The sequence below is a fragment of the Polistes dominula genome, unplaced genomic scaffold (genome assembly GCF_049000335.1).
Source record: "Polistes dominula isolate Pdom_NZ unplaced genomic scaffold, Pdom_raw_medaka contig_23, whole genome shotgun sequence".
Classification (NCBI taxonomy): Eukaryota; Metazoa; Arthropoda; class Insecta; order Hymenoptera; family Vespidae; genus Polistes; species Polistes dominula.
In genome coordinates this window covers 1,532,501-1,555,505 of record NW_028300963.1, presented here as the reverse complement: position 1 = coordinate 1,555,505, position 23,005 = coordinate 1,532,501, and the positions used below count along the sequence as shown (strand labels likewise).

General features: G+C 30.0%; 2 protein-coding genes across 10 annotated transcripts in view; one reads left to right on the top strand and one right to left on the bottom strand.

Moving 5' to 3' along the window:
- Nucleotides 1-11,217, top strand: part of shd (cytochrome P450 family 24 subfamily A member shade) — a 23,783-nt gene extending 12,566 nt beyond the window's left edge. For 6 of the 9 annotated variants that reach the window (XM_089172601.1, XM_015318784.2, XM_015318785.2 and 3 more), the window contains 9 exons: nt 2,111-2,254; nt 2,931-3,129; nt 3,837-4,024; nt 5,576-5,774; nt 6,447-6,609; nt 7,003-7,169; nt 7,737-7,815; nt 7,957-8,154; nt 8,782-11,217. In XM_089172601.1, coding sequence (XP_089028727.1) covers nt 2,111-2,254; nt 2,931-3,129; nt 3,837-4,024; nt 5,576-5,774; nt 6,447-6,609; nt 7,003-7,169; nt 7,737-7,815; nt 7,957-8,154; nt 8,782-8,898 — 1,454 coding nt within the window. In that variant the 3' untranslated portion in view covers nt 8,899-11,217. Of the gene's footprint in view, nt 1-2,110; nt 2,255-2,925; nt 3,130-3,836; nt 4,025-5,575; nt 5,775-6,446; nt 6,610-7,002; nt 7,170-7,736; nt 7,816-7,864; nt 8,155-8,781 lie in introns of those variants that run through there. The other 3 variants (XM_015318789.2, XM_015318788.2, XM_015318787.2) reach the window with 3 other exon arrangements.
- The window catches only part of form3 (FH2 domain-containing protein formin 3), a 24,105-nt gene continuing 12,285 nt past the window's right edge, over nt 11,186-23,005 (bottom strand). The window contains exons 6-26 of the mRNA XM_015318778.2: nt 18,854-18,995; nt 18,555-18,734; nt 17,812-18,204; nt 17,541-17,732; nt 17,416-17,477; nt 17,133-17,321; nt 16,880-17,051; nt 16,687-16,794; nt 16,513-16,583; nt 16,302-16,428; nt 15,976-16,228; nt 15,348-15,463; nt 15,134-15,272; nt 14,911-15,045; nt 14,687-14,834; nt 14,446-14,573; nt 14,200-14,334; nt 13,970-14,124; nt 13,389-13,761; nt 11,600-13,095; nt 11,186-11,529 (exon numbers count right to left, since the gene is read on the bottom strand). Coding sequence (XP_015174264.1) covers nt 11,272-11,529; nt 11,600-13,095; nt 13,389-13,761; nt 13,970-14,124; nt 14,200-14,334; nt 14,446-14,573; nt 14,687-14,834; nt 14,911-15,045; nt 15,134-15,272; nt 15,348-15,463; nt 15,976-16,228; nt 16,302-16,428; nt 16,513-16,583; nt 16,687-16,794; nt 16,880-17,051; nt 17,133-17,321; nt 17,416-17,477; nt 17,541-17,732; nt 17,812-18,204; nt 18,555-18,734; nt 18,854-18,995 — 4,972 coding nt within the window. The 3' untranslated portion in view covers nt 11,186-11,271. The remainder of the gene's footprint in view (nt 11,530-11,599; nt 13,096-13,388; nt 13,762-13,969; nt 14,125-14,199; nt 14,335-14,445; nt 14,574-14,686; nt 14,835-14,910; nt 15,046-15,133; nt 15,273-15,347; nt 15,464-15,975; nt 16,229-16,301; nt 16,429-16,512; nt 16,584-16,686; nt 16,795-16,879; nt 17,052-17,132; nt 17,322-17,415; nt 17,478-17,540; nt 17,733-17,811; nt 18,205-18,554; nt 18,735-18,853; nt 18,996-23,005) is intronic.

Sequence of the window (23,005 nt, the reverse complement as noted above, 5' to 3'; positions counted from 1 at the left end):
TACACGTCGATCACAGCAACCTGATATTAATTAAGATTCATCAAAATTGTTTCATATTTGTGCTCATAATTATAAAAGTGATCTAAATTATAAGATATGAGATATTTACAGATTTATATTTGAACACTATATGTAATTTCTATATAATATTGAAATAACAAACATTATCTAACGATTCATTTTTGACAATATCATTTTCAAATTACATTGAATTTATTTAGTTTAATATAATGTGGTGAGCGTAATAATTGATAAATTCAATTTGTTTTTGTTTTGTTTTGTTTTCATTTTGACTTAAATCACTTTTATAATTATGGTTACATTTAATCAATTTACTTTGCAATTAATTATCATTAAAGTAAACTATTCTTAATTCTTACTATTTTGTTCGTTTTGATCGATCGTACATGTTTCAATCACGAATAACATATAACCAGATATACATTCTTTTACTTTTAAAATAGATATTTTCTTTCTCAAGGATCTATCTCGTATTTGCAATATTCTAACATATGATATCTATAACGGATCTGATAAATATCTTTACCCTTTCAATCGAGTAGTTATAAATTTGTCATAGAAAGAAAATAAAGATATATATATTATATATAATGAAAGAAAAGTATGGAAAAATTAGGAAAAAAAATTTTAAGATAAAATGAATAAAAGAAAAAAAAAAAGAAAAAAAAATGAAAAAGATAATATCATGACATAGGAAGAATTTGAAAGTTTCAACGCGTAGTAAGTTCGTGTTACACATATTATCGAAGTGACGTAAATGAGAAACTAGATGAGATGTGTGTGTGTGTGTGTGTGTAGTATGTGTGTAGTACGTTACATGCATTACATACTTACTATATAAATATATATATATATATATCATAATTATACATTTAACGCAAAAGGTCAATGAAACGATTAGACGATCGTATCAAGGTCGACCGATAACTAGATTTTTATCTGAAGCTTATCATTTAATATTTTATATATATATATGTGACGAAATGAATATTACGCTTATGTTTTCGTGTGATCTTATACTAGTATATGTGTATGTATTATTATTTCCTCATTTACTCAATTCGTTGGCACGTGTTATCTCTTTCTATCTTCCTTTCTTCTTTCCTTTCTTCGTAATTATTTTTTTTTCCTCTTCTACGTCTACCAACACGTACGTCACGTTATAATACATGTATATATATATATCTTATACGATTTTATTTCTTTTTTTTGTTTTCTTCTTTCATTCGACTATCATCCTCCTCCAATTATTTATATACTTAACATTAGTAGATAAAATTGTGGATGATGATAGAGTTTAAACTTATATACGATGATAACTTATAATCTACGATTTAACACGCACACATATACATAGATATGTGTTTAGCTTAACGATGGCGAAGTTAAATTATAAAACCAGTCGATAATACTTCTCTGATCAACGAAATTGAAAAAACAAAAAAAAAATGATAATGGATCTTAAGCTTTGCATAAATTTACAATTCCTGGATCACGTGATATTATGTTGATTTTCTTCATGGAATTTTACTTATTAGATTTTTATACCATTTCCGGTTGCTTGACTAACAAATATTTATATGATAATGGACCCCCTTTGTTTTTTTTTTTTTTTTTTTTCGTAATCTTCTTCAAGTCATGGTGGGATCAACACGATCGTCTTATTATTATTTTATTTCTCGACTAGAGAATTATTAGACGTTTTTATATTTCCGGTGGGTTGAGTAGACAAAAAAAAAATTGAAAAAAAACAAAAACAAAAAATTATAATAGATCCTCTACCATAAATTGAAAAGGGGTTCACGAAATAGCGTGAACCTTTTTAGAGGATTAACCATTGGACGGACGTTTTTATATTTCCGGTGGTTTTGACGTAAAAAAAAAAAAAAAATAAAAAAAAAACCCTATCACAAAATGATAATGTATTCTTCATTTTTCTAATATTATTTTATAAAATTGTAATAATGTATTATTGTGTAATGTTAATATTTAAGAATGATTATGGGATATTGTTACTATATTTTATCGTTTTAAAGGTTTTAAAGGTACAAAATGTGGTTTAATGACAATAGCTTTTGTTCGTTCTCAGGCATATCGGAAGAAAAGGATAGGAAGCCATTTAAAACAGCACGAGATGTGCCAGGTCCATTCTCTTTACCTATTCTTGGCACAAGATGGATATACTCCTGGATGGGATACTATCGAATGAACAAGATTCACGAGGCTTACAAAGGTAAAGACTTTGGCCTTTGGTCCCTTAGAATTTAAATTTGAATTTTTTTTTTTTTTCTAAGGGAAAAGGTTTACACAAAATATTTTGTAGAAATATCAAATTTTACGTAACGTTGTTAAATAAATTTGAACGAATAATTATTGCAGTTTTAAGCAAAAAAAAAAAATAAAAAAATTATATTATATATATATATATAATATATAAATTTTAATATATAATATTAAAGTTAATAAATTAAATAATATTATAAATAATAATATAATAAATAAATAATATTAGTATTAAATTATTTATAATTTAATTATAATCATAATATTATAATAATAATAATAATATTGTTATATTATTATTATTATTATATTATTAATATTATTTATATAAAAAAAAATATAAAAATATATAATATTAATAATTATTTTAATATATAATAAATATATATATATCTTTATATATAAGATTAGCACACAGTTTCTTGTGTGGTGACTGAGAGTGAACACGCGTTCGAAATGGATTAAATATAAATATTAATATTATTATTTAATATATATAAAAATTCGAACTAACAAAATATCAATTACGTACAAATAAAGTAATATTATCGAACCTTTTGAATGAATGAGAAAAGATCGTTGTTCCTCGATATCGACCAGCCCTATAATCCATGATTTAAGAGTAGATCTGAATCGACGCTACGGAGGCTTGTGCAAGGAGGAGGCATTATGGAACTGGCCAGTTATATCGGTATTTTCTCGCCATGACATTGAGCTGATACTTAGGAAAGGATCAAGATATCCTCTTCGTCCTCCTCAAGAAGTCATATCGCACTATCGACACTCGCGACGTGATCGATATACTAATCTTGGTCTCGTAAATGAGTAAGTATAATCGATTTTTACGCTGTATTTAATTCCTTGATGCATGACTCCTTTTTTTTTCTTTTTTTTTTTTTTATTATTAATAAAAAGAAAAAAGAAAACGGGAATATACGGGTTTTACAAGTAGTTATATATATATTTTTTTTATCGATCGCGTTGTTTGCTCGCGTTTATGTTTATTACTATAAAATTGTTATAAATTATGTAAAAAAAAAAAAAAAAAAAAAAAAATGAAATAGAAAAGTAACATTGTTGCATTCATAAATCACTAACTAAATATATGACATTTATTACTTCTTCGTAAGCATGCATTTAAAAGTTAATTAACATTTTGATTGGTAACGTTGTGTTGCAAAATCGATTTAAATTGAAACAATCAATGTGTCATTAACACATTTACATTCTTCTTACAAATTTGTAGTTCATATATATATATATATATTTATGTTAATGTCTTTGAGTAAAAAAAAAAAAAAAATTCAAATATGAGACATGATCGACGTGACCAATCAAATTGTTCATATCGTTAAGATCCAATACAATGTGTCACGATTAATTTCTATCCCGTTTTTTTTATTGTATTTCTTTTTTTCCTATTTGTTTGTTTATTTTGTTTCTTTTTCCGTTTTTCTACCACCACCACCACCATCATCATCAAATAAAAAAAAAAAAAAAAACACTGCAACCCTGCACACAAACACACACAGACAAGGCGAGACTTGGCAAAAGCTTCGTTCTGCTCTAACTCCGGAACTCACTGGTGCTAGCACGGTTCTCGGCTTCTTTCCTGCTCTAAATATCGTCTGCGACGGTTTCATCGAGCTCATACGAAAACGTAGAACCATGTTTGGCGTTGTGGGATTCGAAGAACTCGCATATAAAATGGGACTCGAGAGTGAGTTTATCATCATCTCTTGTTTTTTTTTCTTTTTTCCGTTTTTTCTTCTTCCTCTCATTCTTCTTCTTCTTCTTCTTCTTTTTCTTCTTTTTCTTCTTTTTCTTCTTTTTCTTCTTTTTCTTCACTTTATTTAATCGTTTCTTTTTTTTTCTTGCGATATGAAAAAAAAAAACTTCTTCTACGTGGATGTTTCACACGTTTGTAATTATTTTTTTGATGAAATGATCAATATCTCTCATTTAATATAATAAATTCAAGTAATTAAAATCGAATATTTCATAATTCGTATATTTAATTAATCGACAGAGACTACATTTTGCATTGGGCTGTCAGATTAAATTTACGAATGAAATGGACAGATATTTTTCTGATCTAATTTTTTTTTTTTTTCTTTTTTTTTATATAACAAAAAATTATATTTATTAAATTGAGCCCTCAATTTGCATAATTATTAGGTTAATGAATATGAAATAAGTTAGTCATTTTGTTTGAATAACAAACAACTTTTCGAACTTGTGTGTCATGTTGAAAAAGACAACCATATATATATATATATATATATATTATAATATTTATATATTATATATTTAATAATATAGAATATTATTAAAAAAATTTATTATTTAATATTAAATATTAATATTAATATAATAATTATACTATACTAATTATTATAAATAATAATAATATAAAATTTATTATTTAATATATATATATATATATATATATATATATATATATATATTTTAATATTATATATTTAATAATATGGAATATTATTAAAAAAAATTTATTATTTAATATTAAATATTAATATTAATATAATAATTATACTATACTAATTATTATAAATAATAATAATATAAAATTTATTATTTAATATATATATATATATATATATATATATATATATATATATATATATTTAATATTATATATTTAATAATATAGAATATTATTAAAAAAAAATTTATTATTTAATATTAAATATTAATATTAATAAAATAATTATACTATACTAATTACTATAAATAATAATAATATATATAATTATACTATATATTATTAAATTTATTATTTAATATTAATATTTAATATTATATATTTAATTTGTTGAATTATTATATTATTATAATATATTATATAATATATAATAAATATATATATAATAATAATAATAATAATAATAATATTATTATATATTTTTCAATGGATGTAATCGAATCTACGTATATTTATCTGATCTTTAAAATAAAACACAATATTTCCTTTCTCGTATGAAATATCGAACATTTGCACGTTTCCTTTTTATTTACTTTTATTTGTTTTATTTTTTATTTTCATGGTCATCGTTTATAAAAATGTTTTTTTCTTTTTTTTTTTTTTTCAATCAAATTACTGATTTGTTTTTGAAGTTTTTAAAATTGAATAGGTGAACGTGATTTTGATGATATTATCTTTAATTGAACAAAAATCCTTATAATATATATTATCGAAGTAAATGGAAATGGAAGAATTATTAATATCTTAACTCTTATTTTCCGAAAGGTACTTGCACGTTGATTCTGGGTCGGCATCTTGGCTTCTTAAAGCCGGATTCGAGCGACACGCTTACTACAAGATTAGCGGAAGCAGTTAGAATTCATTTCACGGCCTCCCGAGATGCCTTTTATGGGTTGCCGCTTTGGAAGGTGCTACCCACATCCGCATACAAACAGCTGATTGAGAGCGAGGATGCTATTTACAAGTTAGTATCGAATATTTATCATTTTTGCATTTTTTTTTCATATATTTTTTTTTTTTTTTTATTGAAATAATTTGAATAAATGAATAGAAAATATATATTATATTAAAATGATCAAATAAAATCAAATAAAATAATTGAATTTTAATTTTCATATATATATATATATATATATATATATATATATATCATATATTATATTATATTACAATACAATATATGTAATATTATAATATATAATAATAATAATAATAATATAATAATTTATAATATAAATATTATAAAAATAATAATAATATAAATATAATATTAATTTTAATATAATAATATTATATATAAAAATATTATATATTATATATAAAATATAAAATATTTATAATATAATAATATAATAGTAATAGTTATATATAATATTATAATATATTATATTATAATATTTAATTAATTTATATTTTATAATATATTATAATATAAATATTATATAATTTATAAACATATTATAATACTATATATATATATAAGAGATGTTCTATAACCGATGATACAAGAAATCACGATATGATTTTATCAAATTTTTAAACTCATTTTTTTCAAAAACGTCCATTTTGTATATTACCTAAATCAATTGTATTCGTCTTAAAAAGATTTCGTTTTGTTTGTTTATTTTTTTTTCAGTATAATTTCCGAATTAATGGAAGCAACGATAATCGAAAAAAGAAACGATGCACGTGACGAATCCGTGGAGGCCGTTTATCAATCGATTTTACGACAAAAATCGTTAGACATAAGGGATAAAAAAGCAGCCATAGTGGACTTTATTGCGGCTGGTATACACACAGTGAGGCCGTCATAATATTCTAGTTTATAACTTTTCGTATGTATATACTTATGGAATTTCGATTATATCAAAATGTATATGTTAATTTAGACGATTTTTATGAATCGTCAAAGATCGTTCGATTTCTCTCAATAAATATAATACGATCTCTCGAAGAAATTTAAATATAATCGAGCTTTCATGAAAAAAAAAAAAAAACAAATATATATAACATCGAAGAGATCGCATAAGCGAGAGGAAAGAAAATATTTTATTATGATTTTATGGGAAACATTTAATAATCCTCGTACTTTTTTTTATAATTTGAAAAATAAAATATATATCATTAAGTTAACAATATAATTTCAAATGTTATATGTTATGATGACATTTTGTTAATTCATTTGTTCACAGTTGGGTAATACCTTAGTCTTTCTCTTCCACATGATAGGAAGTAATCCAAAAGTACAACAGACCCTTTACGAGGAAGCCATGTTATTGGCACCACCAGGTTGCGATCTGACCGTTGATGATCTTCGAAAAGCACGTTATTTGCGTGCATGTATAACCGAAGCGTTCAGGTAAATAACTTTAAAGAAATGTTATCTAATTAAATCAGTGGTTCTTAACCGATGTTTCATGGACTTGTTACAAGTGTTTCGCAAAATTTAATGAAAGTTCCAATGTATATTATACCTAATTAGTAAATATCTCAGATAATAAATAGCTTAAAAAAGTAGCTCAGATATCACACGAAAATTGACGAAATACAATTTTAGAAAAGAATTAAAAGTTACAACAGTTTTTATTAATACAATATTTGTAAATTAATATTTTATATTTTTATAATTATCCTATTATCTTTATAATATCTATAATTAAATGTTAAATATATATGTTGTATTATATTATTGTTATGTGTAATGTATAACCTATATATATATATATATAACTTCCAATATTAATAAAAGTTAAATGTTTAACGTACATTTTATTATTAGTTCTATGATCTTAATCGTCTTAATGATTTTGGTGTTTAGCAAATTTTCCTTCCAATCAAAAATGTTCCGTAACTTCGAAAAGGTTAAGAATCACTGTATTAAATAATAAAGAAAAATAATTTGCAAAATATCAATTTAATCGTTTAGGCTCGTTCCTACTGCACCATGCATCGCAAGAATCTTAGACGAACCTATCGAATTAGATGGTTATCATCTCGATACTGGGGTAAGTAAATACTTTGTCTCAATTCTCCAATTGTTAAAGTCAACGATAGTTTGATTACAGAGATTTCAAATACGGTTAAAAACTTAACTAATCGGAACTGTACTTAAAGTCTTCACTTTTCTTCTATCTTCTTCATCCCAGACGGTAGTTCTCTTGCATACATGGGTAGCTGGATTAGACGAGAATAACTTTAAGAATGCGTCCAAATGCGAGCCTGAAAGATGGCTGAATCCTACGGTACCACATTCGCCATTACTGGTAGCTCCTTTCGGTTCTGGTCGAAGAATCTGCCCAGGCAAACGCTTTGTGGAACTTGCTCTACAACTTATCCTAGCTAAGGTTCGTAATTATACAGTAATACGTGATTCCGTACGTACATTTTTTACCTGCTTATTTTATAATTCACCTTCTCCTCGCATCTCCCGTAATATCATTTAATATATTATAATGCATTTTTTTTTTTTTTTGAACATTTCTACAATATTTTTTTTTCTTTTTTACGAACAAAATTCCGTGTTGATATTTCTTTTCTTTGTTTGTTTTTCAACAAAGAAAAATCGATTAACAACTAGGACAAAATTTGCATTAATTTTCCTTTTTCTTTTTTATTTTTTTTTTTTTATCATCGTACTTCTTGTGTCCTTCGTTAAACAAGCGTTAAACAATTTCGAAAGAAAATTATTAATGATCATGGAATGTCGATAAAAATCAAACCTTGAACAAATTTCCAATCGCGTCGAAAGATCATTTTCTTTCAAGATAGTCGACAATTATATATATATAAGTAGAAATTTTTTCTTTTTTTTTTAATTTCCCAAATAAGCTGAAAACCATAAAAAGAACAAAAAAAAAAAAAAGAAACAAATACCATCGCGTGTAAACGGATTATTAAAATTACAAAAATAATAAATCAGAATTGTGTGAGTAATCTTTTTCTTTTGTGTTTCTTTTTTCAAATTTTCGCAGATCGTTCGAGAATTCGAAATCATAGTAAACGATAAACTCGATCTACAGTTCGAGTTTATCCTCGCACCGAAAAGTCCGGTCTCGCTCGGTTTTCGAGATCGCGTGGAAGTGGTATGAAAAAACAAAAACAAAAACAAAAACAAAAACAAAAACAAAAATGAAATCGAACAATAAGAAGACCAAACGAAAACGAACGCCTTGCCCCAAATCGCGTTTATATATATATGTATGTTTTATATTTAAAATAAGCCCGACAAAATAATGTTTAAGCATTCGACGACGTTTATTATCATTTGCATTGAATGATCTATAAAGAAGAAGAAGAAGAAGAAAAAAAAACTTATATCTTTTTTTTTTTTTTTTTTTATGTGTGTGCTTAATTGGCAATATTTTTAACTCGTTGCACTCGACGAATCATATATTAATTGATTTAACAATTCTCTATCAATGTGTTTTCGTAATATTTCTTTTATTTTTTATTTTTTTTAATTAAATCAACGAACGAACGAACGAACAAACGAACGAACGAACGAACGTATGTACGTACGAGAGAACAACAACTATAACTCATGTAATAATGCATCTCGAGTGCAAAGGTTAATATTCTAAGAGCGTTCTAATAATAAATTATCTATTATCTTCTAAGACTAATTAGGATCGTTTAACTTTGTCTATTATTTGTATTTTTATTTTTTCTTTTTGTTTGTTTCAAACATTGACGCATATCTTCTCGCATGCAATCAAATCATTCGAATTCCTAGAACGGTTTTTAAATTATTCAACTTGTTGAATTAAAGATTTTTCTTTTACTTTATCGATTATCTTCCTATAATTTATATATATAAATTACATATTTTTGTATAATTTCAAGTAAAACGATCCTTATAATTAAGTCTAACGTATGTACGTCAGTACGATAGTTAAAGCGAGATTTCATAGAGATAAATGTGAGAAGATTATACGTCGGTATAATAAGCCGAAGTGTGGTGTCCTGCAATTAAACAGAGAGAGATAATGGAAACGGGAAATATGAAAAAAAGAATAACAAGTAAAAAATAAAACGTCGGGAAAGGAAGTTGCCTGTCGTTATCGTTAAGGGTCGAAGAAATCATTTTCAAGGACTTTCGTAGCATCCAAGTGATCTCATTACCCCCAAGGAGATCTCGTCTCAAAGGTATCTCATTTTTGTTGTCGCTAAACGATTTTTCATTTTACTACTTGTACGATGTATCACCTTGTAAGTGTGAGAGAATCTATCATTGTGTGTGTGTGTATATAATATAAATACATATACATATAATATTAATGTGTAATGTGTAGATATAATGTCACTCGATTATCGTATGAGTAAGCATGTTGAGTGTCAAGTGCAATATATACATATATATATATATATATATGTATATATATGTATATATAATATATGTGGGATCACGAGTACCTCTATTCCAAATAAAATAAATATTCGTGAGAAAATTAATCGAAGGATTCATATGAACAGTTCAAAGGTTGAAACAGTTATTCGGAAATCGAAAGAAGGATTTGATTGATACGTTCAATGGTCCAATTTTCTTCACGAATCCCACACATTTATATATATATGTATATATATATATATAAATAATCTATAACGCGTGTCAATCATATTTTTACTTTTACAAAAGAAAGAACCAACAAAAATTGATATTTATTTTAACCGTTCAACATAATCACTTCTACGATAGACCAACATGTAAACTTTTATATTTTGATATATTGAAGGATGTAATAGTAGTATAATATTGTTATCGACGATCTCTCATTCTTTCATTCTCTCATTCTCTCTCTCTCTCTCTCTCTCTCTCTTTTTGATAATGTATTCGTCATGTTTAATCTAATAGTAACGAGAGCATTTTTTACAAATCGTTTATTTATGTTAACAATACAAATGATATTGTATCGCACAGAAAGTACGTTAGTCTCGAAACATATGTTACAATTTATATTAGAACAATTTCTAGATTATCTGGGTGACTGAAAGGAAAGCTCCTTATCGCGTAAACCAGTAGCGTAATAAAGCGTGCTAACTGTTTACGGAGCTTTCGATAGAAATACCCTAAAGGTTCCTTACCACTTTCCTTGATCTAAAAAAAATGATTTTACAACGAGTTACTAACTGTAAATATATTTGATTATTTTCTCGTATACAATACGTCTTTATCGTTTATTAGAATTTCCTTTTTGTTATACGATAATAACATTAGTTGTACGCTAATTGTAAAATAAGAAATGGTACCTCTCTCTCTCTCTCTCTCTTTTTTTGTCCTTTTATTTTATGTTTTTTTTTTTATTTTTTTTTATTTTAATCGAACCACACGACGTGGTTCGTACTTACGTTTGCGCGAATATTCGTATGGTTCTTTAGAAAAAAAAAAAAAGAAAAAAAAAAAGAAACAACCAACTTCGAACGTTAATAAGAAGAGATATTGTTACCACGTATTAAGAAATAATTCATTTGATCAAGCCTTTGATACTTTTTGGAAGATTCGGGATAGAACCTTTACTAGCACTGGAAGCTGTTGGCCTCATGAAACTATGATTTTTCGAGCCAGCACGAGGTTGGATCAATCGACTCTTGGCAGGTGCTACTTTTTCACCAGAAGGTTGACAAGACACCGTTGATTGTTGTCCTATGCTGCTACCACTGCTACTGCTACGAGAAGCGATCGTTCGAGGTTTATTCACCTTCGAGATCGTTTCTACTATTGCCTGTTCATTGAAATACATTCATTATAATATTTGATATTATTTTAGATTTAATTAATAGGATTGCACTTACATTGTTTGTCTTTCTAACGTTTTTTAAAACAGGACCAACGCTACTACCACTGCTACTGCTTCTACTTGCAGGAATCCTCGTCACTGCAATACGTGGATTTACGCGTCTCTTATCGTTATCCTTTTTTACCACAGTTGGTGGTAAAGGTGTATTAGAAGGACTACTTTTCCTGAGGTCATTGGTCAAAGCACGAATGGCGGACGTGTAACTACGAAGATGCGCATGAGAGGGTGCTAAATTTCGTACGGTGTTAACCGAGGTAGCACTGTTCAATGAACTTCTCGAGCTACGTAGACTACTACGAGAACCAGAACGTTCAACTTCGTTTCTAACATTCGATGCCATTACCGTAGGATTCCTTTTTAATGACTCAACTTTCCTATTAGTTTCACGTTTAATATTATTAGTTGTACGTTTGGGTAGAAAACTTTTATCATTGTTCGTGGCTCTAACTGTAGAAACTGTAGTCTTAGCGAAGACAGTTTTAACCGCCGGTTCCTTGATTATATGTCGTACATCTTCTTCTTCTTCCTCGTCGTTAGGTCGACATTGGCTAACTATAGTCCCACCATAACGTAACTCGGCTGGAGAATATCGCGTAGAATCGTGAGCGTCGGTTTCATAATTCCCGGATGATGTTTCTTGACTTAAAGATTCCGAGACTAGGCTTTGGGTTTCCTCAAAACCTTCGTCGTTCAATTCCTGATCTCTACCTTTAACCGTCGAGCCTAAAGATAAGGATGATGCGTTGGTTACGTTTATATCAGGAATGAACCTATTTCTGAACATGGAATTCTGTTTAGGTGGATCGTTGTTAATCGTTTCGATTTCTTCATTGGATTCATTCTTTAAAACAGTATCCACGTTAGAAGAGACTTCATTCAGATCTGTTTGATCGATCGAGATCACGTTATCTTCTACGATCTTACGATCCGACTGCTCGCAGGTTAAATTCCTCATCGGACTTTGATTGATTTGACTTGGTGGGCTGCTAGTCACTCTGATAGCTTCCTTAACTTGACTTGGATCAATCATACTTCTGTGACGTTCACGACTACTGACTGCCCTTTCGGTTAAGATCGTTATTGGTTCCCTCGGCCTGGATTCTTGCATCACTGGACTCAAAACTGTATTGGTAACAGCGACCACAGGAGGTGGTTGACTCACAGGTAGCCTGGAATTTCTTTGAACACTCGAACGTGACAAATGTTGAAGATCTTCGCCAGATCGTGCAATTTCAGCCAATGCAGCATCGATCTTCTCCGTCGTAGTTACTTCCGAACGTTTCAATTTGTCCTGCCAAACTCGAAGCATCGCATCTTCCTCTTGTCCATCTTCGACCAGTGACAAAGTACTCGGCCGTTCGGTTGCTTTCTCTTCAAAGATTTGCTGTTGACCTATTATCGGTTCTTCTTTCTTTGTCTCTTTCTCCGTAGGATCAGACATCTTTTTATATCTTCTTGTTCTCCTTGTCGCTGAGTATCTATCGAAATTTCCTGAACAAAAAGAAAAAGAACAAATATATATGTATTGAACGAGTTTAAGGGTAAAAAAAAAAAAAAATGTCGTTCCAGTCGTAAAATATTCTCATTGGGAAGTAAATTAAAATCTAAATAAAAAGGAAAAAATAATATTAATAAACTGGATGGAAATCCAGTTCGGGATAAAATGAAGGTATATTAAAAGAAAATTAAGGTAAGATAAGGGATACGAAATCAGGGTTAGTTAATGATGCAAAGAATAGATAAATCAATGTCAAATAAAAGATAATCGTAACAAGTTAACGTACCGGTACCAAGATCAGCATTTACGCTAACAGGTTTCAACGGAACAGTCTTAGATTCTCGATTTTGAAGAGAACTACTGCATCTTTCTCGTTTACAAGGTTCTTTCTCGACCGGTTTAACCTCCTTAGGTGGACTGATAAGTCGTCTGGTTGCCGGTGGTGTCTCAATATTATCCGAATCAATTTCAATCTTGTCACTGATGTTGCTGCTCTCATCCTCGTTATTACTTTTCTTAACAATTTTCGAGAATCTTCTGGTATTTGAAGTTTGCGAGCCCGTATAAGGTTGCCGAAGATAAATAGTTAATTCGTCCGGAGTGTTCGCATTAATCGCATCGCTGATCTTGTTCTTCTTTCTGTCCTCTTCTCTGATTGCCTAGATTATTATGATAAGAAAAATGATTAAGTTTATCACCGATCTTATTAACTAGTTTATTTAGTTTCAATGGATCACGTGATATGTTCGATAGTATTAACAAGCATGTAAATATTTCAATAATATTTAAAAAAAAAAAAAAAGAATTGTGAAATAAAATGGCACTTACTCGTGTAAGAGATATTATTTCTATAAAATGAATACTTACTTGCAACGGACTAGGAGCAAGAATATTCTCAATACTTAATTTGGATCTTAGCCTGCGAGAATAACGTGGATCAGTCTCTTCCATGCTATTTGGTACGTTCAAACTTGACTTTCGCCAAGGTGATTTGTCTTTCTGCGATGGGTTCGGTTGGGCTTCTAAAAGAAGTGGAAATACTGGAATATCTCGTTGCAACTTGTATTCCAAATAGGAATATGTATGATGAAGTGTACCTTCGATTGCTTCCATAGTGCGCATAACATCCGTTTTTTCTACGGATGGCCGCCAGTCGTAAACTTCGGAATAACCTTCGTGCATAGAATCGTCTTCAGCCAGGGTATTCCTGATGGAGTTCTTGCCTTCACTTTCTATATTTATAATACACAAAATATAAATTAATCAATCTTATAATATTTTTCAATGGAAGAGAGAGAGAGACAGAGAGACTCTTTTTAACAAATTTCATTGAAATTATTAACCTGAGTCTTCGAAGGACCTTCGGTTTGCTTGACGCAATTGTCTGGCCTTTCTTTGAAGTTCTTCTCCCGCACGATCTTCCTTCTCGTTTTCTGACAGCCAAGCCTCGATTTTTTGTCTCCATGCTTTCCTGTTGTTTTTTTTTTTTTTCAACCCCCGCACCAATACAATTAATTTACAAATACAAGAGTAAGGAAAAGAAATGAAGATTTTTGAATTGAGTTATTGTTCATTTTTGTATACCCTGGCTTTGCTTCCTCTTCTTGCAAAAATGGTTTGCTTTCGGCTAAAGGTGATGGTGAACTTGGTCTTTCACGATCAGCCGAAAAATCGGCATTCAAAAGATCACCTCTTCGCGTTTGGCCGCGTGCTCTTCTAGCCCATGATCGATCTATTTTGAAAATTCAAATGAACGTAAATTTGTATCGCGTTAATAAAATTAATGAAACATTTAATGTTGAACGTACCTAAACTACCCCAGGATTTTCTTTCACGAGTATTCTCTTGACCGGAAGTTCGGAGAAAATCCATTAAATTACCATCATCATCTTCACACGGTATTCGACTCCTTCTTCGACGAAGGGTACCGTTTGGTGTTATGTCTAAATATTATTCAAATTTCATATACAAAAATTTGATACAAACAATCAAAAAGAACAATACAAAATATAGATAATATTAAAAACAAACCTGGAGAATAAGTATCTTCTTTGGTAGACTGTTGTTCAGGACCACCAGAACACGAGCCTAATCTTCGTCTTATGTTTGGTGAACCAGTAATGGAAACATCGTCGTCCGAGGTAACAACACCGTTTTGTAACCTTTTGATCTTAAATTGATATGAAATTTTGTCAAAATTATTATCATCATTTTGTATTCATTATTTAGATCATAATTATTATACCTTTGCTTCGCTACGACTGTAACTTCTTTGAGGTAAACCAGTATGGAGGTCAAGAAGGCCATAATCCATTAGATTACATTCGGATTCGGAACCAGGTGTTTCTGCTTGGTTACTTACTGTGGAATACGTTTGTACAAAATTGTATTAATATACATTGGATTGAAATTAACGAGGTAAGGAATTTTATAATATTACTTTTTTTGTAATTAAACATTTTGATATTATTTATATGGATGGGTTGAAAAGTTTTGAACTTTGCACAGAACAAATTACTTTCATTTTTTCTATTAACCTTTCTATACTTATTAATATTACTTATGTTATATTTATATAGTATTATTACTATTTATTAATATTAGGTCTACCTGAAAATTCTGTCCGTTCAAACAAACATTAGTTCAATTTTTCGTCACTAGGGATAATTGCGACCATGTTGGCAAGAGTTCATAAGTAATTCAATTAATTAATTAATTGTTCAAATTAGGAATAATTTATTATTTTATTTGAAAAATGGACAAAATTTTCCGGTATACTATAATAATAATAATAATAATAATAATAATAATATTGAAGATATTTTATAAAGGTAAGTAATAATAAAAATTGTTGTTATAAATAAATAACTTACGTAATCTCTTTCTAGCCATTAATTGTTCTTCCCGTTGTTTTCGCCTTGCCAATATTTGTTCCTCTTGAATCCTTCGCCTTTCATTTTCCGCGACAGCCTGATTAAATTTTTGACAAAACTGATGGAATACCCTAAAACATTCTTCTATTTTAAAAGTATTCGTGTCCTCGCAGAAAAATTCAGCTAACGTTCGTCGAACGTTTTCCAATTCTTCTATGTCACGTTTCAATTGTGCCATTTCTTGTTCGGCCATCTGAAAATACAAATCACGCGCTATGATACAATCGAATTTTTGATTTTATGATACATTCAAAAATTATGATTACTTGTAAAAATTGTGCCATTTGTTCTTGAATATCACTTTCAGTTGATGGCAATTGAATTTGATTTTTGATCTTCTTAATTTTTGTGTCCAACGAGTTGAATTCGTTGTTCAATTGTTCAATCGTTGTTCTGTAAATCATTTGCCAATGAAATTATTTATATAAAACTTGTAATAAATTTTTATTTTTTTATTGTTTAACAATATTTATTTACTTAGTAGCTCCTTCCAAAGCACTCATATCTTTGGCAAAATTCAACAAATCCTTTCGTTTCCTTTCGGCTTGCTGATTTGACAAGATGAAAACAAAGGGAAAAATAGAAGAAATACATTATAAATATAATTGTATAAAAAATAGTTTTAAGAAAAATAATTCATGATTATTTTACCAAAGCGACGTAATGTATTAAATTCATTCCCGGTTTGTTAGCACGAATTTCGGTTAACTTTTGCAAGGAAGATAATTTAACGCCAGCTGCATTTCCCGCATAACCACCCTGAAAAATACAACATTTTCAATGAAATTGAGATACGAATAATATAAATGAATACAAAATGTGTATCTTTATTAAAGATACGTACTGAATTTAAAAAGTTTCCAGCAACCAGAACCATGTAAAGGACCTCGTGAAGTGGTTTGTTAGTCATTAAATCTTCACCAGCTAAAATCATCGAATTTATACTCGGTTCCAGGTAACTCATATTTGCTGCAAATTCTTCCTTCAATAGCATACACTCGATTCTTAGCTTGTAACTAATGAAAATAAAAATAATAATTTTATTAATATTGTTAAACGAAACGTCAACAAGATCTATAAATATTGAAATATCTTACTTAGGTACTTGAATTAGTTGAAGAAAAAATTTCTCGGCATTTCCAAGTTTAGATTTGTCGCCATCGAAATTTTTCAACATTTCCAATTCATCCACCTCGGGTAGAATCTTCAATAAACCTCGTAACTTTTCCGCACCGATGTCGTCGTGTCCGCCATCTTTTATCAATTGAATTATATCCTCGTTCGAACTAAAAATTAAACGACAAAAAGAAATTAAAAGTAATGAAAGTATTTATCATAAATCTGAAAACAAATGTTAATTAAATCATCTCAGTCGCGTACCTTCGAAATTGTTTAAGAAATATATTAACGTTCAAACTTCTTTTTCCATCTAGCAGAGCGATCTAAATAAAAGTCAAAAAGATTAGAGATATATGAATTAATTGATCATATAAAAATTGATTTACCTCGGTTGGTTCTCGTCGACGTTTTTCAGAATCCATGCCTGTTCCAAACGTCGATGAACAAGTTACCGGTGGCATCATAGGTGGTACTTGCTGACAAAACAACCCTTCCATCTCGGCCCAATCTAAATCCGCGTTGGGAAGATTTTGATGTTCATTTGCAACCAACGACCATATGTTTCGTTTGCCGATCACCTGTCGATCAATAATAATTATAATGTCTACTTTTCAAAGTATGACTTGAGACAACACAGAGATTATAAAATTGCAATACCTTGTGATTAGGAATTTTGTTCCAATTGATAGTTTTCATTTTAGTTTTCGGAGTAGGTGTCTCCTGTTGAGGAAGTAATCTCGCATGATTGTTGGGTACTTCGGGAGTAGGCGCACGAGTAACTTGCGGCACATGTAACGGTGGTGGCAATGGTGGTTCCATTGGTGCATTCGAGTTGCTCGGTGTAATAAAGAGCGGTGGGGGAGGTGGTGGTGGCAATATGAAAGCAGTACTAGGGGGTGGATTAGGCGGTGTTGTTGTTGTTGTTGTTGTTACCGACGTATTCGTTGCTGATGTCAACGGTGCGGTTGTATTGCTCACCGGAAGTGACGCTTTTCGAGACGTACCGCACGTCTGATCGTTTCCTCGACAATGACAGCATAGATTATTAGTCTGGAAAAGATAATGCTATATTTAAACCATGTTGTAATTAATAAATCATATTTTTATTCGAAATCAAAACCGCGATAAATGTTTTTTTTTTTTTCTTTTTTTTCATTTGTAAAGTCGATTTTATATTCAAACGTTCTTTAATTCGAAAAATATTGCAAATCACCCAAGGAATTTACGAAACGATATATTGATGGTTGTTACACGAGAAATCGTGAAATTTTTGGCCCACTTCGTACGATTCTATTGGGCAATTGGCGAAAGTTTTGAAATGACATAAACGCGACGCAAATACTAATCGATAAATTAAGATTAAAAAAAGAAAAGAAAAGAATTATCGTATTCGTACTTACTTGAAGACTAGGTGATCTTAGTAATTTCGTGACGTCCTCTCGACTTTCCAATAATGTTGCACGATGGACAAGGGTTTCAGCTGTGTCCCACGCTAAATCACTCGCAGCATCTTTTGGATCCAGTCGCAACAGATGCTGGAGAATACTTAAGAATGGTATTTCCTGTGGGGTGTCTGCGATCTGAAGAACGTTCACAATTTTATATTTGTTTCTTTACTTTATTATTTCATCGAATAATTGATCGTGTAAAATTAATAATAATAATAATAATAATAAAAAGTATTATTAATTTGACCAACCTGTCCAAGAATAGCATAAAATACATCAACGTGCGAGGACAAATCAATTTCCGGTGGTCCGTTGTTCGATAATACTTCGTCGCTTTCTCGTTGATCGTCGAAAACATCCAATTGTACTCTGAGATCCGGAGCGTGGCTTTTCCTGTAAGAACAATCGTCATCTTCCTGATCCGTGAACATTTTAAGATTTTACATTTTCGTCGACCGGCGCTATTTCCGACTAGTAAGAACCGAGACTGACTGACTTTACAGAGAGCTTTCTTTAGAAATATTTCCTATTTCTTTTTTTTTCTTGTTTTTTTTTTTTTTCATTTCTCTACGACCGTCTCACATTTTTCTTGTATTATTTTTTTTTCTTCCTCATCGTCAACCCCCACTGCGCACCCCCGTAGACAAAAAAATGCGAACTCGCAAAAGTTTTCAACAAAATGTTTTCAAATGAAACTTTGTCACTATACTTTAAAATACCAACGAAAAGTCAAAGTTCTTTTTTTTTTCTTCTTTTTTATTTGTTCAATTTAAAATGTTTCATTTGTAATATTATTCGACAGTGTATGAACGTTTTAATGATAAAGACGCGCGAGTAGAAACAATAATGGCGCTTCCGTTCGAAAATCATTCGGGCCCGTTATTCGTTTCTTTCTTTACGTAGTGGGAGTGTCGATTACGTGTTACGTGTTTGTCATGACGTTTTAAACTTTACCATAACGTCCTTCCGCGTTTCAAGACACCTCTATGAACATTGAGAAATTCTATCATGCAAAGTATTCCTTATTTACTTACTTACTTACTTACTTACTTACACATTTGAAATCTTGACAAAATAACATTTTTTTTAATCTAAATTAATTATTATAATAATCATTTTCAAGTAGAATGATGTTGACGTTATTCGGACAGTCACTGCTAAGTGACATAGTTGAGTAAATAAAAAAAAAAATAAAAAAGAAAAAACTGAGGAATGGGATTTGGTATTCAGCGTAAAACTTTGCTTCGAATGTTCAAATAAATCTGACGTCAGATAGAATAGGAAATATTCGTAATGGTTGAAAATATTTGAATACTTAAGAATAGAAGAAGAGTTCATCGATCTATGTATTCAATTTTATTTCAATATACACACAACATCAAATATTAAATGTACACTACGACAAATTAAACTTCATTTAAAAAAAAAAGGGATGTTTGATAGAAGTCAAACGTATTTGACGGCGGCAAATTTGAATTGATAGAAAATTTGTGCATCAAAATAGAAAATCATATTGACCAATAAGAATCTAATAATTCGATTTATAAGATTGAACGTTTTCGGGATAAATCGGGCTACCAGGGGCCTAGGCTTATATGAATTTTACGTGGAAAGTTCCAAGAGCTACGAGAATATATCTATGCCGTCGACGAGCGTGCACGGAAATAGTTTTCCTCGTCGAGCATAGGCACGACAAGCTCGAAACATCGTTGCGAGAGAAAGAGATGGAGGAGAAGAAATTTTATTCCTAAAGAAAAACAACGAGAATAAAAAAAAAAAGAAAAAAAAAAGAAAAAACACGAAAGAAAGAAAGAAAGAAAGAAAGAATGAACGAATGAAGGAAAGAAAGAACGAGAAGGGGGGTTGGACACTAAAAGAAGAAGGAAATAAAAGAAAAAAAGAAAAAGGGGGAGAAAAGGAAATAAAAATTAATTGATGAAAGAAGAATGAAGAAGGAAGAGGGTGTGAGTCAAAATCCTTCTCTCAAATATATTTGGGAGAAGATGGGACAAGTAAACAGGACATATTGTCCAGAACGTTAGAAGAAATTTCCAGAGCTTTCTAGACACAGTAAAAGAAGGAGGGGGAGGAGGAGGAGGAGGAGGAGGAAAGTAAGTACGAAAATATCCATGCCAGTCCAAATCCGCCATCGATCTTACCAAGCGAATAAAACATAAAGAGAGAACAGCACGCCGAGTGCGACCATGAGTCACTGTACGGAATGCTAACACACTATACGGATCAGTAAAAGGATCCAGAAGCCCATTTTCATCGTGATCTTCTTCTCTCTCCTCTTTTGATTAATTCTTTCCTTTCGTTTATCAAATTCCCTTTTTCATCCCCCTCCCCAAAAGTTTTCTTCATGTTCTTTCAATTTGTTTGATCAATTTCTTTCCTTTTTGTCTAATTTACTTTTTTCTATTTTTTTTATCAGTCAACCGTATTTTCACTGTATCGTTTATTGAGCTTCCCTTTTTCATCCCTACCTCTCACCCCCCAAGTTTCTTATATTATTGGATTGGCAAGAAAGTAATTTCGGCTTGCATCAATAGATTGCGTTATGGTTGTTTGATTATTCCTTTGTTAATGTGTTGTTAGAATTTTGTAGTTGTTTAATTGAAGCCTTTGCACTCAAAGTTATATTTTTCATTTGACATATTATCAACAATGTACAAAGCAATTTTAATAGAAAAAAAGAAAAAAAATCATATTCACGTATTATAAATCAATGACATATGTATAATTAAAAGAAAAATCATAGTTGTGTGATATGTTGTTAACTGAATTAAATTTGTTTCAATTTTTATTTGTATTTTATTGTCTACGTAGCAGAGTCCTCGAGTGCAAAGTGTTAAAGTTCATTTTTTTGTATAAAAACAATAGATTTTTATTTCAATTTATTTCACACTAGAAAATGTAAATTACTTTCTTGCCAATCCAATGTATGTAATTTTTTTTACTTTGTCGCGATAGTATCCTTAAAACCATGCGTTTGACGTATTTAACTCGATACAAATGAAATCCTTCTTTGATTATTTTTACGACACTACGAAACACCATCAAACTAATCGATTAATATTATACCATAACACTTAAACAATTCTTAATAAATAAATATCTCTTCCATTTTATCTATCCATATTATTATATCACATGTTAATTATTATCCTTTCTTTTTGTTTTTTTTTTTTATTTTGAAATCTTCTTTCATTGTATTACACCAATTGTCTTGAAACTTGTCACACTTTTCAGATTCTTCTTCTTCCTTACCGTTCCTTTAAATCGTTGATTGATCCTCGAATGGATCTTTCAGAAGAAGAAGAAGAACAACAACAACAACAACAACAAGAAGAAGAAAAAGAAGAAGAAGATAAAAAATAAAACGTAACTCTCTCTCTCTCTCTCTCTTCCAGAGCGAAGAAAGTTCTTGTTAATTGGAAGAAACGGACGTTTGTTTTTAAACAAGAAAAAAAAATATATATAAAATAAATACAATTGTATGTTTATCTCTTAGTTTTAACAAAACCCGTAAATATATATATGTATATATGTATATATATATATATATATATATTAAATACGAAATAAACGCGATGCTCCTTCACGGATCCTCCGAAGGCAACGTAGCCTTTGCTCCAGTGCAACAGAAGATGCAGTCAGTCGCAGGTGCACCATGCGCCATGCCAGGAGCCCGGAGAGTTAATTCGGGCTTTCCTCTCTCTCTCTCTCTCGTTTACTCACTCTCATTCTCCCTATCACTTTCTCGCAACATGCACTATCCATCTATCTCTTTCCAACCCTTACAACACTCGGGGCCTTTTTATTCGTCTTCCTTTTCTTCGTCCTCCCTCTCTTTCCACTTTCTCCCTCTCTCCATTTCTCGTCGTTTACTGAGAATGTGAAGAGAGAAAGAAAGAGAAAAATTCCAAAAATTACAAACAGAGAAAGAGAACAAGAGAGATAAACGTCATGTCTCTACATATTCTATTCTATTTCTTGCACATTGGCGCCACGATTTGTTCGATCTTCGTCTATCTCTTTCTCTTTCTCTATCTCTCTTTCTCTTTCTCTATTTCTAATGTTTAATATCGATTTTTTAAATACGTATAATACTATGTGTGTGTATGTGTATATATATATATATATATGTTTGTGTATTTGAATGTATTAGCAACGTGTTAAGATGAAAATCCTTTCTCTTTGATTGTTATTATTATTAAGAACGAATTCCCATCGTTTCTAATTAGATTTATTGTTCTTTTCTAAACAATAAGATGAAAGTTACCGAAGCGAATTGACAACGAGATTTTGCCTTCGTCCAATGAAATTTATTATTAATTGTTGGATTATTTGGATTAGTGCACATGCAATATGCAGAACGTGCTATTTCATCGATGCAACGT